The sequence below is a fragment of the Staurois parvus genome, unplaced genomic scaffold (assembly GCF_062004578.1).
Source record: "Staurois parvus isolate SC_StPar_1 unplaced genomic scaffold, SC_StPar_1.0 ptg000165l, whole genome shotgun sequence".
Lineage (NCBI taxonomy): Eukaryota > Metazoa > Chordata > Amphibia > Anura > Ranidae > Staurois > Staurois parvus.
This window is the reverse complement of record NW_028317961.1, coordinates 12,359,037-12,378,022: the sequence shown is the minus strand read 5'-3', so window position 1 is coordinate 12,378,022 and position 18,986 is coordinate 12,359,037. Positions and strand designations below refer to the sequence as shown.

Genomic DNA, 18,986 nt, shown 5'->3' with positions numbered 1-18,986 from the left:
ATTGTGAGCTGCATAAGTACTAACACTGGAAGTTAAACATCAGCAGGTAAGGGCAAATTGTCAGTCCATGAATTTATGGAGTGTCCACTGCATTGGGGCTGCTATATAAAAGCCAAGGAACAAGAGCAGAGATAAATCACTGCGTTATGCCTGTAACACAAGTTTGTATGTGTGTACAACTGTAAATCACACCACGAGAATGAGTCAGGATTCTTGTGAGTATTAGTCAACCTGATCACACATGAAGGGATACACGCATACCCATTCTTGTGCCTTTGCATCAAAACATTTAAGTAGATGGCGAAGGACAGTGCTCTGGTATTGCTGGGAACTGAGTGAAACATTAGACTTTTGTGAATCTTTACAGTGTGCTAAACTAAACATGCTAAACATGTAAGGAATGCTGTGCTAAAGGCAATCTACCTCTCTTTGAGGTAGTTGTGATGGTCGAGATAAGTAAACAAAGGAGTTTCCTAGAAAAGATCATAGGATATTAATAGTGTGGTGGATTGGAAACTTTCATTGTAAGCAGTGCTGAAGCATGGTCCTCTAGCACCCAACGTGAAAAGTGTGCCTTTTCCATATTTTGTCTAATTCTAGGCACGTGTATTTTCCCAAATTCCTTCTTTCCTGCCACTGGTCCTACGCATCTCCTAGATTGTAAGCTCGAAAGAGCAGGGCCCTCGAACCCCTCGTGTATTGTTCTGTTACTGTATTGTCTCATGTACTGTCCCCCACTATAATCTACAGCGCTGAGCAAACCTTTTGGCGCTATATAAATACTGTTTATTAATAATAATAATAATAATAATAATAATAATAATAAATCTGTACATTCATATTTACTCCCAAATCAAGGATCTGATGTACCTTCAGGATAAGAAGAAAGGAAAACCTATTTCTTTGTTTATCTGGCATTTTTTTGCAAGGAAATGCGTGATAACAAAACCACTTGCCCTCCAGAGCATTTACCCCCCTTCCTGACCAGGCCATGTTTTGCAATACAGCGCTGCGTTACTTTAAATGACAATTGTGCGGTCATGCAACACTGTACCCAAATGAAATCTATGTTCAATTTTTCTCACAAAAAGCTTTCTTTCGGTGGTATTTGATTGCCTGTGTGTTTTTTATTTTTTGCGCTATAAGTAAAAAAAGCCGACAATTTTGAGAGAAAACCAATATTGTTGACTTTTTGCTATTTAACATGTCCAATAAAAAAAAAAATAAAAATCACATTTCGTTATAAATTTAGGTCACAATGTATTCTGCTGCATGTCTTTGCAAAAAAAAATCTCAAAACGTGTAAATTAATTGGTTTATGTGGAAGGTATGGCGTTTACAAATGGCAGTATATATACTGGAATTTTTTTTTACTAGTAATGGCGGCAGTCAGCGAATTATAGCGGGACTGGGGGGGGGAACTGACTTGGTGTCACTGACATCCCTAGTGACACCAATACAGTGACCAGTGCTAATAAAAAGCACACTGTACTAATGGAACTGGGCAGGAAGGGGTTAACATCTAGGGCAATCAAAGGGTTAATGTGTGCTGTTTCACTATGGGGGCTGTGTGAGCGCTTCACTGTAAGTACACTGCTTTGTATGGCTCTGCTATGCAGAACCTTACAAAGCAGTGTGCAGGAGCTAACAGGGGAGAGATCGGTCAGGTCTCTCCCCCGTCGGTGATACTCAGCAATCACTGGGTACCAGCGAGTAATCACTGCCCGGGACCCAATGATTGACAGCCAAGGCCGCGAATGGTGGTGCGGGTAGAGCGCGCGCCCCCTACCCTGAACTGCAAAATCACATATACACATGATTTTGCGTATCCGTGCTACCCTGTAGCAGTATTTCTGCTGTAGGGTGGCGCAGAACTGGATATATATTTTTAGCATTTTATTTATATTGTTTTGAATGTTGGGGTTCTGGTGTCATGCTAAAGTCAGTTAAATGTCTGCTGGGAAAACTGGCCTTCAAGTATAATAAAAGTTTCTAAATACCTATGTAGCCAGGTTCAAGCTGCAATTCAGGGACATCTGCTGCACAAACTGAGATTCCCTTTTTCCCCTCTAGTGTTCAGTGCAGAGTAAACATAATTTCCTGCTGACAGATTGGAAAGTGTGCGTGAGAAGTAGAGGATCTTGGGACCTGTAGTTCCATCGACTGCATTGTCGGGACTACATTTACCAGAGGAAAGTTAAACCAAAGGGCATCCTGGGGAGGCAGATATATTCTCCTGCAGCAGCCACGCTGGGGCTCTTGGAGGCTGACAGAGGGGAGCATGTATTTTTCCCTTTCAAGACTAGGTCGCAGTTCCACCATCCAGCATAGTAAACCTGCTCAGCAGTTCAAGACCAGCACTACAGGGTTCTAGGGACCGCAGTAATCTTTGTAAATTGGGTCGACCGCTGCTGAGCATTTTGCAGGTGTCACTACCCACTGTCTTGATCAGTTGTCAGAAGGCAACCCGCATCCACTCTACTCTACAGTGGATATCAGTTATGTCATCTCCCAGGGGTCTGGTAAGCGGGTGTAAGCCCAACATCCTCCCAAACACAATATAGACACTGCATGTAGACACCGTTATCCCCCTCTTTACCTATTTAAAGGCTTCTGTTGGGGAATATCTTTTGCTATCCTATTCACTCTGATAGTTGCCATTGCACAGTGATCCCTGTGGGGCCCCACCATAAGCTAGCTGAAGATCAAGGATACATTTACTTCCAGGATTTCTCCATTCAAATGATTCAGTCTACAGTGTTTTTAACTGTCTGTTTCTTTTCTTTTTTTTTTTACTTTATTTTATTTACTTTAAGGGGGAAATACTACCCAGGCAGGGGCGGACTGACCATTTGGAGACTCGGGCACTGCCCGAGGGCCCGGGGTCAGTAGGGGGCCCCATGAGATGCCCTTGGTACCTTTTTCATAGGCTTTTTTGAGTTTGGGCAAGGACACAGGGGCCCCATGATCCCCTATTGCCCGGGGGCCCCATGAGTTATCACTCCGCCCCTATACCCAGGTTTCATAAATTGTGCTTTATTGCTTACTTAGATTGTAAGCTCCAAGGAGCAGGGCCCTCTTAACGCTTGTATTGAACTGTAGTGTTGCTGTATTGTCACCCTTTATTTTGTAAAGTGCAAACTGCTGGCGCTATATAAATCCTGTATAAAATAATAATACTTCTCCTGTGGCAGCAGGACTTAGAGGGAGTTGACTGCCTAAAGGTCTCCTCTTCGCCGCTCCTGGAATCAAAGGTCTATTTAGGATTTGGTGGTCCTGCATTTAAGCCTATTGACACCATCATTTCTACTGTTTATCTTTGTGACTTTGATGCTATCAGGGGTGTGGAAATTTTTTAAAAAACTACTTGTCCCTGGACAAAATTGGTGGCCCAATCTACTTGTCCCTCATGACAATCTACTTGTTAAGATAAAAAAAAAATGTAACCAAAAGTGTATTTAAATCGGAGGTGATATTAGGAATGTCAGGGGGTTTTAAAAAGAAAAGGTTCTTTATGGTGACTTAAAGTTTTAATATTTTTAACATTGCGCTGTTTATCTCCTCCTCACCCGGGGACTAGCAGGGAGGGGAGAGACCTTTTAGTGTAATGAGCACCGATTGGCTGCTCCTCAGGAAAGGGTGGGGTCAGGGCTTATCCTTTATCCCTTTCGCTGCCAGAGCCGTTTTTGCATTTTTTGCACAAGTTCAAAAAATCATTTTAGGCCTGAATATTACATAAAACCCTCAAACATGATATATTTTCTGAAAGCAGAGACCCTAGAGAATAAAATAGTGATAGTTCCAATTTTTTATGTCGCATGATATTACCGCAAAATTTAATAAAAAAATACAAGTAAATTAATTTTAGGGCACAAAAAAGTAATACATTACCCTATTTTTTTGTAAAATATAGAAGATGAGGTTGCACAGAGTAAATAGATATCTTAAACCTTAAATTTGTGCACGCTCGTGAAATGGTGACGAACTTCAGTACCCTATATTTTCTATAAGTCGACACTTTTAAAGCTCCCTATAGGTCATCAGTTTAGTGTCACGAAGGGGGTCTGGTGTTAGAATTATTGTTCTCATTCTGGCGTGTATGGCGATATGTGACATGTGTATCTCAATCAACTGTTTAATGTGTAGGCACCCCAGCATGTGCTTTTACGTTTGTACGTGCATATATGTGGGGGTGTCTCAATTTTCTTTTTCGGGCTTATGGTATGTGCTTGGGTGTAACTATAATATTTTACAAGCAGAGCCTGGGAGACCTCACAGGGAGCGGGGAGAGGCTGGCACTGTGTGGAAGCAATGTGGCAGCATTGCTGTTGCCCGAATGCTTCCACCTGACAGGTGAGCCTGCTGCTTGCCCGCAGCAGGGCTAAAGGTAGAAAAAAACTACCTGCCCGACGCCCGGAACTACATATCCCGGGTGTTGGGCGATAGGAATCGAACATCTCTGTGCTATATTTTGCCAGTTGGGGAACATCCACAACTAATCTTTTTTTGTTTTTTGTCTACTGCTGACTTAATCATCTCTAGTAAAGCATTATCTTGTAAAGCCATTCCTTTGACAGTATTTAGCACTTGTGTTTGCAGTATCCCACAGTACCTAAGAAATGGTGATGTCATCATCCTTCTGGAAAAATCCCAGAGTAGCCTAAATCTCACGAGAAGATGATCCTGTACTGTGCTGCAGTGTCTTGATTTGGAGTACTTGGCATTTCCTAGCATCTTGTCAGCAAGATGATGACATTGTTTTCTGCACCATAGAAGCATAGTTGAAGGTGAGTATATTATCTCACTATTTTACCTACAGGTGTTTGTTTAAACTTTATTTGGTGTTTTTAGCAAGAGGGGAGGAGCCACTTAAAAAAAAGCATACCTTACTTGGAGTACAAGGTCCACGTTAACCCCTTCACTCCCGAGGGTAAAACAAATCCTAATGTCTAAGCACAATTCTGCAACGTTGACATGTGTTAGTAAAACTGTACATATCATCACAACTGCTTTGTACATCCAGGTGAATTATACCTTGTTTTTTTCAGGACAAATTGGGCTTTCATTTGGTGGTGAATGATGATGGATATCCCCTGATTTTTTTTTTTTTATTATTATCAAAGGAAAACTGGTCCAAAATAGTAAAACAAAATCATTTTTTTATATTTGTTGTTACTACCATAACCTACCACCAAAGAACAACCCAAAATAAATTCTCCTGCTCCTGGCAATCACAGTGATACCATATGTGTATGTTATTTGTTGTTTGTACCCGTAGTACAGCCCAGAAACAATAGTGCGCATTTTGTTATTTTTGTTTTTTGCCCTACCTAAAACACACTGACACTGACTCTGATACTAAAAAAAAATCCTGCCCAAAATATACTGGCCCTGACCTTTCAACCTGACCTCGATGTTTGACCTTACTGGACTCAAACACTTTTTTTTTATGCATGCATTTTATTTAACCCCTTAACCATGGCACTGACCTAGATCAAACCTTGATCTAGGTATTTTTTCTTTTATTTTTAAATATTTATTTATTTTACACACCATTTTTTTTCTTGCTGAAAGTGAACAGTGTATCTCTCTCCTCCATTTAGAGAGAGAAAACACAGGGGTGGCTTCACAGTGACTGATCACTATCACAGCGATCAGGTGACTCGGAAATTCAAGGTCCTGATCGTAAGTACAGGACCTGGGGCGCACGGTAAGACCCCGTTCTCTGTGCTGGGAGCGCACTGTGCGGCGCACTCACCGCACAAAGGGAGATACACAAATATGCAGCCCCAAGGCTTAAGCCCAGTGCAGTGAGGCCGCTTATTTGTATAAGGTCGGCGTTAAGGGGTTAAATAAAATGCATGTATAAAAAAAATAGGACCTTTCAATGAACTGAACCATGACTAGAGAAGCAAAACACAAATAGTTTTTCAGATGCTTAGGTATTCTCTGTACTTAGTGTCAATTGGGACATGAGGTCTTGGACAGATGAATGGCCTCCATGCCAGAAAAACTTTAATTTGCCTCAGTGGTGGACTTGGTTAGGAAAATGTCCTTGTGCAAGAACATTTTTAGTGAATGGTTAGGGCATCACCTGCTTCTCACCTGCCCTAAAATTGATCAGTGCCCAGGTCTCCATGAGAGCAGGAGGGGGTCTCAGCACTTACTCAACCCACATCTAGTATAAATGTAACTTTAAATTTGAAAGGAACCTTGTGCAGTTGCGCAGATGGTGTGTCCACCCAAGCTGTCTTATCTCTCCTTTTTTTTTCATTTACCAGTGAATTTTAGTAGGTTTTCAGTGAAGCAGCACCAAGCATATCAGTGACCTGCAATAGTGTGTATCCTATATCCTTTAGGTTGCTGCTTTGTGTAAAAACCCTACCTTCCTGAAAATCCACCCACTCACAAGGAGAGATCGAATCTGATGGGAAGCCAGTTTCTCAGCTATCAGGCTTCACCCTCTGCAAACATCACTGGTTGCATAAAACTGACAGCATCCTTAACAACTTAACAATCAGCGATGGTTTGGAAGGGGGGGAGATAGTGGCAGAAAATATACCACCTGCTGCATAGTATACAGAGACAGGCACTCTGCCTGTCTCTGTATGCCAACATAGAGATGGTCTTATTTACCTCCAGTATCTTTGTCTACAAACTGAAGGTAATTTTTTTTTTTTTATTTGGTGCAGTAGTAGTGTCATTTTGTAAAAGTGGGGCTATTAAGAACCATATAAATCTGTCACGTATGTTGGTTAAGCTACCTAAAGTGACAGCGTGGATTTCTTAATATGGGGTAAGCCATTTTATAGGGTCATACTGCTAGAAAAGTGTTGTTAGGTCTTTGCTAATCCCCCCTGACCATGTCTATGTAAAGACTTCCGTTAATGTGAGACTCCAGCTTCCCCTAACTGGTCTTAAAACTGTCCCCTGCCCCCTCCTAACATCTGTACTACTTAACCTGTATAAGAAAGATGTATATACTTTCAGTTTTTGTAGCTGCTGACTTATTTTTTTATGTTGTGACTGGAGCTCCGCTTTAAAGCTGCATGCACACTGGCTTAAAAAAATGTGTTTTGCCTGTAGAAGCAACTAATGTTATCCTGTATCCATGCACATTAGGTAGTCTAGAGGTGTTTAAGTTCAGCATTTAAAGGCAGAAAAAACCCTTCTGTTTTGTATTTTTGAGAGCGTTTGTCTGACAGAAAAAAAGCTAATCACTCCTAAACGCTAGTACAAACAAAACACTCAAAATTAGCATTTTTTTCTGTAAACTGGCAGGTTTTTTTAGCCAGTGAGCTTGGAGCCTAAAGCAGCTTTAGGTAGGTTTAGCTTTTTTAAACCACAGGCTTAGGTCTAAAGTGGACTTTCACCAGAAGCAAAGTTTGCCTCCCAGATGCCTTGGCCCCCCCCTTCCTCGAGCATCACCATTATGGCGCATATGTGCCGACGGACTCTGCCCGACCCTTGGCAAAGCCTGTTGGCACATCTGGCAGGTGATTTACCGTACATGCTCAAAGACAGGGAAGTTATACCATTTGTATGATATACAGGTTGCAAAAGGTACCAACATCTTTGTAGCATATTCAAAAATAGAGAACAATTTCTGACAAATTATAAAATAATAAATACGTAATTTAAATGTATACATCATACAAGATTATGAGTAGATTGCCTCCCTTAAATAGGTACCTATAGGACTATAACAATAAACAAACAGAAGGTGCCGCCATTTAAGTGTATCAGTTTAATTAAAAACAAATAAAGGGAAGGGTTAAAATGCACTCACAAGAGTAAATGGCCATATGATATGCCCATTTACTCTCATCCTTGTGAGTGTATTTTAACCCTTCCCTTTACTTGTTTTTACTTAAAGCGGAACTCCACCCAAAAGGGGAAGTTCCACTTTAAGTCTTTGTCCCCCGCTCCCCATTAAGGATTGGCACCTTTGGGGAGTGGGTACTCGAATTTGACAGGTACCCGCTCCCACTTCCGCTGCGATCACCTAAGGCGATCGGAAGCTGCCCTCACCCCTCCCTCCCTGTAGTCTTCTGGGATAAGTGACAGGTCCCAGAAGACTACGGGGCCATTTACAAAGCACAGCGCTTCTCGCGCATGCACAGTGGGCACCCAGCTGTTAAGCCGCAATCTGTCACAGTCAGGTGCCCACACTTAAGATGCTGGCGCCAGGGAGAGAAGACGGCCGGTGAAACCAGCAGTGGTGAGGACACCGCTGGACTGAGGGACAGGTAAGTGACTATATTTTAAAAGTCAGCAGCTACAGTTTTTGTAGCTGCTGACTTTTATTTTTTTTCAGCTGGAACTCCGCTTTAAATTGATACACTTAGATGGCGGCGTCTTCTGTTTGTTTATTGTTTTAGTGCACAGAGATATCCAATACCCTGTTAGAACATCTTCAGCCATTGTAGAAGTGGATTAACACACCTGTATCTACCATACAGAGACTACAGCTTCTTGCTTGGGACCTAATCACTCTTTCTCCATCTGCGCCATAGATTTTTTTTATGTTTTTGTACCTATAGGACTATAGACCCCAATCCTAACACTGTAATGGAGATGTTGCGTCCAGTGACTTCTACATACATTTGTGGTGTCTTCCATATGGGTGTTGTACCGTAACATGTTTCGCAGGAGGACCCCGCTTCTTCAGAAGATGTAGAAGAGTTATCTAACTATAATCCACAAAAATACACATTTTTACATATTTTATAAAGTGTCATCAGTACAGCATATCAATACATTTAAACTGCTCACCAATCCAATGGGGGTCCAACAGCTCAGGATAGTGGAGCTAGAGCCAACTGCCCTGCCGCACATCTGTGCATACGTAGGGCATGGGGAGACATTCTTGCACATACATATGTATTTTCCATTTGTGAGAGAGGGAGAGGGGACAGGAGAGCCCAACATGCCCTAAAGGGTGAAGATCTGCTTTAGCTCAAGGAGCAGTTCCATAATTACCTCAGGCCTAAGCTCAAGGAGCAATTACGATTACCTCAAGCCTAAGCTCCAGGCGCAATTACCTGACTACCTCAGGCATAAGTTCAAGGAGCAACTAAGTGAGGCTAGGGACAGATGAGCAGCATTATATGTCGATTATTTGTGTCCACGGTGGTTCATCCGTCCCTAGCCACAGGTTATCGCTCCATGTGGACAGATGGATAGTGTCAGACTGCCTTGATTAGTACAGACTAAGTAGCCACTGTTCTGGGCTATGCTCAGCCATGTTCATGAGCCCTAATAATGATATGAATGATGTTGAAGGCTCATGTACACTGTAGCTGATAAACTCACGTTTAGGAGATTTTCTGTGGTTTTTTTTTTCAGCAGTCCCTGAACTCTCCCTAATGTTTTCCTATATGTCCATGTACACTATGTCGTTTACAGTCCTTTACAGTCAGTTGAGTTTGCAGTCGTTTTTTTTGAACGCACCAAACTTGCGTTCAGGAGTAGATTTTATCAGTGTTTCAAATGCTTGTAAAGGTGGCTAACTGCTTTTTTAAGTGTTTAAATTTTTTTTCAGCTCTTCCATTTCCAGATGCTGTCCAGAGCCTTTTTTCATCATGAAAAATGCATGCAGTGTTTTCCCGGTACTCAAATGGACCTGGTACACCATACTTTGAGGTTTTGCATGAAAGAAAATATGTTAGACACTGCTGTAATGATTTCTGCACAGAAATGAGCTGGAACACATCCAAACACCACAAAAAAAAAAAAGACAGCTAATCTCAACAAATACTGCTCTCTCTGCTTCTGCTCTCTCTATTTCTCTCAAAATGTCTGAGGTGATTTCTCAAAATGTCTGAAATAGTTAGTTTTTTACTGTTTTCAGTGCATTATGGGCATTTTGGAAGGTCCCCTGAGGTTATCTTTATAAAATGCTTCTAAACGCGGCTAAACAGACGTTTTTTAACCTACGTTTTCCAGCAGTCAGTTTCCATCCTTCAAAAGTGCATGGAGCCTAAAGCTTAAATGAGATTTAACTGCTTAGGTTTACAGATTGGCCTTATGTACACAAGCCATTCAGCCCCAGTGGATGAGATCCTGATGTTTTAGTGTCGGTGGAAGGCACAGGTGCATCATTTAGCCCCCGTGCCAGCATGCTGTAAAACTGTATAAAAGGCTAAACATTTCTTGCAGCTGGACGGTGCACTGAGTGATAGTACTGTCTGGGGCACTATGCATCCAGGGATGAATGCCCAAAATGCATTGATCTTTGGGCATTCTCTGTGGAAGCATACTGCCCTAACTGTTAGCATCACTTGGAACACCATCCAGCAGCATTTCAGTTCTCATAGTGTATTACAGGCTGTCAGCTGCTAAAAGCCCAATGTGCATGAGGTCCAAGAGTGTATCTAAATCAAAGAACAAAAATTGATAGTATAGCAGCCTGCCCATCCTTAGATGTGGTGGCTTCATTAGTTTTTTTTCCTTTAATTTCATTTAATTTTTTACTTTATTTTAACCTAGCAATCCTGCCTTTAAGGTCTCTTTCACACCTGCGGCAGAGTGCAGTATCCTCTGAAAAAAAAAGGCTTTTTAGAGGACATTTAACAGGCGGTGAGAAGGCATTATATTGCTTCCTTGCCACCTGGTTTAACCTTATGATGCTGCATTAGCCCACCACAATTTTGTGCATTGCACATGGTTGCAGCACAGCCCCATTGAACTCAGTGGACAGAATTGGCAAACAGACTCTGCACCCTGAATTAAAAATGTCACAGCCTCCAAGCACAACGTTTCGGCCGTGGCATGTGAGTAGCTCCATCCAGCTGTTACTTTACAGTTCAGGTGGACAGCTGGGGGGGTGGTAGAACTATGGCTCAGACACCCATTTGAACTAACACCCCCCCCCCAACCACCGGTCTGAAGGAGACCTAACTCACTTCCTGTCTTAGGCGGTGACAACTGTACTGAGCAGCTTTGTAGGGAGTGTGTTTAATACTACATAACACTGTGTTATGACTAACATATCCATAACAGGAAGGGGGGGTGTCTATGGAAATAGTAAAGTGGCTAAATGGTTAGCACTTCTGCCTGGCAGTACTAGGGTCGTTTGTTCGAATCCCAACCACGGTACCACCTGCCTGGAGTTTGCATGTTCTCCCTGTGCCTGTGTGGGTTTCCTCTGGGTACTCCGGTTTCCTCCCACACTCCAAAGACATGCTGGTAGGTGAATTGGATCCTGTCTAAATTGGCCCTAATATGTGTATGTATGAATGTGAGTTAGGGACCTTAGATTGTATGCCCCTTGAGGGTTACGGACTGATGTGAATGTACAATATATATGTAAAGCGCTGCGTAAATGGACGGCGCTATATAAGTACCTGAAATAAATAAATAGTAGGGAACAATGCTAACTGATAACAGCCCAGAGATGAAGGCTACAGAAATGTATCCGCTTACAAAATTTCTGGCTGGATGATCAGAAACTGGGGGAAACTGGAGCACTCAGAATCTGGTGCAGCTGTGCATGGTAGCCAATCAGCTTCTAACTTCAGCTTAATCAATTTAAGACTAGCCATACATTATACAATTTTCTTGTACAATTTTCCTGTAGATTTACCAAAAAGCATATAATATGAGGCCCTCGCACTACATGGTTGAAAGTAAATCTACAGGAAATTGTACAGAAAACTGTATAATGTATGGCCAGCCTTAGCTGAGTTCCAGGCCCTCCCAAAAAAATTAAAAGCCAGCAGCTATAAATACTGGAGCTGCTGACTTTTAATATACGGACACTTTGGGTGCAAGGGGTGACATCCAAAGTAAGGGAAACCAGCAGTGAAACCCTGCTACTTCACAGAGGGTATCCTACTGCACATGCGCAAGCTGCGCTGTGCTTTGTGAATGGGTCGCAGTCTTCTGGGACCTGTAAAGTGTAGGGGAAGGAGGGGGGCCAAACTTCCTGCTCAGATCGCCTCTGTGCATCTGACCTAAAGTGGGAGCGGGTACATGGTTTGTTCCCCCCTTACCCCCAAAACAAAGTGCCAAATGTGGCAGTGGAGGGGGAGAAGATGCAGACAAGTGAACATGTTTCATGAAGTTCCGCTTTAAGCTTTGGCAATAAAACCTGGAAAGCTGATTGGTTTCTATGCAGAGCTGCACCAGATTTTGCAGTTTCCACTTTTAGTAAATAACCAAAAGAGAGCGAAGAGAAGTTAATTGATGACGTTTACATATACTTTAATGCTAATCAAGCTGCCAGTCAGCAAACCTTTCCACCTCTTTCACTTTGATTTCCTGTATGATTATTTAGTGTGACTTCAATAAGTAAGGCAGCTAACTGAGCCAAGAATGTACGAGGCAAGCTGGGAGGGCGTGCAGGAGGTGTGGAAAGAGAAGTGATGGGCTGGCTTTTATCGAGTCCCTTCCTCAGTCTTGTTCTTACAAAGCTTTTCTCTAGCTAGGAAACTCATCTTCCCTCCCAGTAGGCAGTCTGTGTTATCAACAGCCATCAGGGGCCACTGAAACTCACACAATCCACTCAGCTCCCTGAACTAGCAACAGGCTGCATACTTGCAAACAAACCAACAGAACAAAAAAAGACTGCCTGCTCTTAGTTTACTACTTGTACGAAGAGCTGAAATCGCTTAGGCATCCAGTCAGTGTCTGAAAAGCATGTGTGCCTTTTTTATTTACTAGCTGGGAACATTTGGTGCTCGAAGCAGAATAATACAAGGCATTGACAAGAAGAAGACGAGGAGCGGGTGGCCGAGCATGTCAGCAGTATTGAACTGTTGCCTTTCATGTGCCAACGTTTGAACTAAGAAGAGACAAAGGTGCTGAACAGGTTGGATTATTGGATCTGGGACTGCTGGTCTCTGACATACCCACTGGGTAAGATCGCTGTCTTTTATGTGCCAACGTTTGAACTAAGAAGAGACAAAGGTGCTGAACAGGTTGGATTATTGGATCTGGGACTGCTGGTCTCTGACATACCCACTGGGTAAGATCGCTGTCTTTTATGTGCCAACGTTTGAACTAAGAAGAGACAAAGGTGCTGCACAGGTTAGATTTTTGGAACTGATACTGGTGGTCTCTGGCGTACTCATTGGGTAGGATTGCTGCCTTTCACGTGCCAACATTTGAACTAAGAAGAGACGGAGGTGTTGCACAGGTTGGATTATTGGATCTGGTACCAGTGGTCTCTGACATACACATTGGGCGGAATTGCTGTCTTTCATGTTCCAACATTTGAACTAAGAATAGACGGAGGGGCTGCACAGGTTGGATTATTGGATCTGGTACTGGTGGTCTCTGACATACCCATTGGGTGGGATTGCTTTCTTTCATGTCCCAAAATTTGAACTAAGAAAGGACGGACGTGCTACACAGGTTGGATTATTGGGACTGGTGGTCTCTGACGTACCCATTGGATTGGATCGCTGTCTTTGGTGTTAGCTATTAATCCAGGAAGACCTGTTGGGTGCTGGACAAGTTAGGGGAACTTGCATTTCCCCTTTCTGCTGATTGGCACTTTTTGCTGTGAAAGACATGAGTGACAGCAGTGAAGGAATTACTTTCTCTGTGCCAGTCTCACCACTGCCAGAGACAAGGTGTTGCATGTACGAGGATAAAGCTGGACACCGGCAGCAAGGGCCAGCAGCCGCCACTGGTGGCAACAGACTCCCTGCAGCTGGCAGCTTCTGGCATGAAGATTACATCCATGGGGCTGGTGGAGGAGGCGCTTGTGCTGCCAGTCGCTGTAATAAAAGCATTACCCCAGCTGCCACCTCTACTAACACCAGGAGAACCACTGTTGTCTATGTAATTAATGAGGGCATGCAGGCTTGTGAAAGTGCTGCACTGCACAGCCTACAGGAGGCATGCGAGAGCCAGGGGGCAACACTCGAAACACTACAATTTGGAAAACTCGACTTCGGGGAGACTACTGTGCTTGATCGCTTCTATAATGCAGGTACATAAATCTGGCAAGGAGTGCTACATACCAAACATCTGTAATGTTCTATCATTTATTTTCTAGGCTACGCATGTTGTAATCTATATTTGTCCTCGAGCCCAAAGTCAGTCAAACTCCTTCCTCGATGTAGGGCTGCACCCGCACAAGAAGGGTTATCTTCTCATTTAGTCTAGGTCCCTGGTGCTCAATCTTGCCCTTTTGGTGCTTCTTTGTGTGGCCCTCGGTGTCCCTGAAGAAACAAATCTGTATTACCCTAATGCCCTGTGGTAGCTGTTATTTCTAACAGACTCTTGTAATATGTTTCCAGTCTATGATTGTCTCCTGAAGCATGACCCCAGTCTCTAACAACTCCTATAGCATGTTTACAGTCCTAAGAGTCTCCTTCAGCATGCCCAAAGTCTCTGACCATCTCTTGTGTTATGTTTGCAGTCTCTGACCATCTCTTGTATCATGTCTGCAGTCTCTATCTCTTGTATTATGTTTGCAGTCTCTAACAATCTCTTGTATCATGTCTGCAATCTTTGACTAACTCCTGTATTGTGTTTACAGTCTCTGCCCCTCTCTTGTATCATGTTTGCAGTCTCTGACATCTCTTGTATCATGTCTACAATCTCTGACTATCTCTTGTATTATGTTTGCAGTCTCTGACAATCTCTTGCATCATGTCTGCAATCTTTGACTATCTCCTGTATTATGTTTACAGTCTCTGATCCTCTCTTGTATCATGTTTGCAGTCTCTGACCATCTCTTGTATCATGTCTGCAATCTCTGACTATCTCTTGTATTATGTTTGCCATCTCTGACAATCTCTTGCATCATGCCTGCAATCTCTGACTATCTACTGTATTATGTTTACAGTCTCTGACCCTCTCTTGTATCATGTTTGCAGTCTCTGAGTATCTCTTGTATTGTGTTTTCAGTCGGACAATCTCTTGCATCATGCCTGCAATCTTTGACTATCTCCTGTATTATGTTTACAGTTTCTGACCCTCTCTTGTATCATGTTTTCAGTCTCTGACCATCTCTTGTATCATGTCTGTAATCTCTGACTATCTCCTGTATTATGTCCCCAGTCTCTTGCCATTTCTTGTATCATGACACCATTATTTTTAACTATGTTTTTCTCTGCTGTCTCTTATAATGAATATTCACTGACTTTATGTGTAGCCCTTTCGTTATGTCAGATACCGCACTTTGAGGCTAGGGGGTGACAGTAAAAGCAATCTTACTTACCCAATCCTCTGCTTTCATGGCAGACAGCGCTTCCCCATGCTGCAGCGGTAAACTCACTCAGCATCCTTATGTCCAGTACAGGGCTATGGTCCCTGCATTGGTCTTGATTACATCAGAGAACCTTAGACCACTGTAGCATGGAGAAGAAGAGGCTGTGAGGACCAGTGCAGAGAAGCCTGCAGGAGTGGAAGATCGGGCAAGTAAAACCTGCTTTTCCAAATCCCCTAGACTTAAAGAGCAGTTAACCCTTCCTGTGCAGGCTCTATCCCACTGCAAGGGAGGAGTTTTACCTCCTTCATGGAGTTCCTCCTTAAGTCATTAAATGCCTAAGCATTTGCCTGTGTGACCTACTGCTTTGGGACTGTTAAGCTGATCATACACTGATTTGTGTGGTTGGATGGAGGAATTGCCCCCGCGTTGACAGTGTGTTCTGACAGTTGTGGGTATTTGGCTACAGCCGCTGATCGAGGGAAATTTTCCAACATGACCCTTCTGCAGAAGTCAATCAATCAACGTTTGTCGAGCAGGGACAGCCACACAGTGATCAAAATTTGACCCGTCCTTGCTGAACCAGCCAAATTTTGATCTGTGTATAGCCAGCTTTAGGCTGTGGTTTCTGAAGCAAAGTTACAGGAAAATAACAGTAGTCATGAAATACCTTTTTCTGCAAAGGTATTTCATGACTTCTGTTATGTTTAGTACACATGATGAGAATATTATGTCTTTTTTTGGCATGCTAGTCTCCATATCGAATATGAAGAGGTTTCTCAATTCATGAAAATTCTTATCCAACAGAATAGAATTTCGGAAGTGATGTTATGTATTGTGTTTGTATTGTATTTTCGAATGACTACCTTGCTGATTTAATGAAAATCGTACAATTTGATATCGTATGAGAAAACTTTTCGCAGTTATCACATGAACTGTTGTGATTGGCTTTCGAAAGCTGTATAATAACGATCAAATTATCGTATAATTGCTCCTTGTATGAAAATTTTCGTCCGATTTTCCTATGGTGTGTATTGGTCTTTAGTCTTTAACAGAGCAGAATGAGCACAATTGCAAGGAATTCCTACTTGACTCGAGTTTGATAAATGTTTTTCCATATTACTCCTCCATTGCGCTGCCCATTAAACCTAACTATTTATTCGTTTTGCTGAGGGATCTCTTGTCAGTTTGTACAGTGACTTACGTAAGAATAATCTTTTCACACATCTCATCAAAGCAAGATCGACTTTACAGCAGTACTGGAGTCACCCAACAAAATTGCTAGCACGTTGTATATCTCTTCTGCAAAAAAAATCTCCTCTACACATCTGCAAATAATTTTTTACAATTACATGCTGTCTGTAGTGCACTGGCATCTGTATGGGCTTGTTCAATGCAAGCTCAGTGCAGGGGCATATAGAAAGCAATTGTTTTCTGAGTGCTTTGTTCATACCATACATATTGGTGTCTCATGGTATATTAAATAAAGTGGGGGTTTTTTGTAAAGTTTAAGCCCAGGTTTGTTCTTATGAAATTGCATTTCATATTCATTTTTAAATTTAATTTAAATGTTTTTTAATGTTAATGTGTTCTTCATGTGCTGCCATTGAAGTCTATGGGGCTAAATACACGCATAGTCTCACCAAAAGAAGCACAAAGGTGTAAACAGGCCCCAGAGAAAATAATGCTAACCATTTTATTGTGCATTGTCACGTGTGAATGAGGACTAAATACAGTGAAGGAAAGAAGTATTTGATCCCCTGCTGATTTTGAATGTTTGCCCACTCACAAAGAAATGATCAGTCTAAAAATCGAATGGTAGGTGTATTGTAACACTGAGAGACAGAATAGCAACAAAAAATTCAAAAGAAATGCATGTCTAACAAATTATGCACTGATTTGTGTGTTGATGAGGGAAGTACCGTATTTTTTGCCGTATAAGACGCACCTGACCATAAGACGCACCTAGGTTTTAGAGGCAGAAAACAGGAAAAAAAAAATTCTGAACTAATGGACTGCAGACACAGTACAGGAGATGACCAGAGACTGCGGACAGCACAGGGATGACCAGAGACTGCGGACAGCACAGGGATGACCAGAGACTGCGGACAGCACAGGGATGACCAGAGACTGCGGACAGCACAGGGATGACCAGAGACTGCGGACAGTACAGATGACTGCTGACCTTTGGGGAGGTGGGGAACGGGTACCTGAATTTGACAGGTACCCGCTCTTACTTCCGCAGAGTTGTTCTTTGATCTTACCTGTTCCTCGATCCAGCCGCGCGCTGTCTTCCCGGCTTCTGTAATGGCGCTCGGCATGACAGCCGGGTGCCCAGTGCGCATGAGCGAGAAGCACTTGCGCTTTGTGATTGGTCCGGCGGCTTCTGGGATCTGTCATGTGTCCCAGGTACCGCCTTACCATTCACAAAAAGCACCACTTCTTATGCATGCGCACTTGGCGCCCGGCTGTCATGCCCAGTGCCCACACTACAGAAGCCGGGAAGACAGCACGCCGCTGGATAGAGGAACAGGTAAGGTCCCGCTGCAGAGCTGAGCGGCCGGCCCGGTATTCTGACACAGCCGCGGTGGAAATACCGGACTGGCCGCTCCATATTCGCCTTATAAGACGCACTGACATTTCCCCCCCAGTTTTGGGGAAGAAAAAGTGCGTCTTATACGGCGAAAAATACGGTAAGTATATGACCCCCTTCACAAAACATGACTTAGTACTTGGTGGCAAATCCCTTCTTGGCAATCACAGAGGTCAGACGTTTCCTGTAGTTGGCCACCAGGTTTGCACACATCTCAGGAGGGATTATAGCCAACTCCTCTTGGCTGATCCTCTCCATGTCCACCTCTGCATCATTCAGATTTTCAGTGGCAAACTTCAGACGGGCCTGGACATGTGCTTTCTTGAGCAGAGGGAGCTTGCGGGCACTGCAGGATTTCAGTCCTTGTTGGCGTAGTGTGTTACCAATTGTTTTCTTGGTGACTGTGGTCCCAGCTGCCTGGAGATCATTGACAAGTAGTTCTGGGATGATTCCTCACTGTTTTCATGATCATTGACACTCCACGAGGTGAGATCTTGCATGGTGCACCAGACCTAAGGAGACTGACAGCTGTTTTGTGTTTCTTCCATTTGCAAATGATTGCACCAACTGTTGTCACCTTCTCACCAAACTGCTTGGCAATAGTTTGGTAGCCCAGTCCAGCCTTGTGTAGGTCTACAATCGTGTCCCTGACATCCTTGGACAGCTCTTTGGTCTTTGCCATGGTGGAGAGTTTGGAATCTGATTGTTTGATTGCTCATGTGGACAGGTGTCTCTTATACAGGTAACAAAATGAGATTAGCAGCACTTCCTTTAAGAGACTGCTTCTAATCTCAGTTTGTTACCTGTATGAAAGACACCTGGTAGCCAGAAATCCTGCTGAATGATAGGGGATCAAATACTTATTTCCCTCATGAACATGCAAATCAGTGCATACTTTGTTGGACATGCATTTCTTTTGAATTTTTTGTTGCTATTTTGTCTCTCAGTGTTATGATACATCTACCATTCGATTTTTAGACTGATTATTTCTTTGTGAGTGGGCAAACATTCAAAATCAGCAGGGGATCAAATACTTCTTTCCTTCACTGTAAAAGAAAAAAGTAAACCGTGTGATGTGTTGTAAAAATGCACTGCACACCAGTATGCGCATGTTATAACATCTGCCTGCTGGTATAAACAGTCCTTAACCTCCCTGGAGGTATTCCCGAGTGTAGCTCGGGGTTAACTTTCAGTACCAAAAGTGGTAACTCCGAGCTACACTCAGGA

General features: G+C 42.9%; 1 protein-coding gene across 2 annotated transcripts in view; it reads left to right on the top strand.

Moving 5' to 3' along the window:
* MAP3K5 (mitogen-activated protein kinase kinase kinase 5) overlaps nucleotides 1-18,986 on the top strand; it is a 278,572-nt gene that overhangs the window by 47,177 nt on the left and 212,409 nt on the right. Inside the window, exon 1 of one of the 2 annotated variants that reach the window (XM_089676222.1) lies at nucleotides 12,433-13,942. The exons of the other annotated variant lie outside the window; for it this stretch is intronic. Coding sequence (XP_089532348.1) covers nucleotides 13,519-13,942 — 424 coding nt within the window. The 5' untranslated portion in view covers nucleotides 12,433-13,518. Of the gene's footprint in view, nucleotides 1-12,432; nucleotides 13,943-18,986 lie in introns of those variants that run through there. 2 annotated transcript variants of the gene reach the window in all.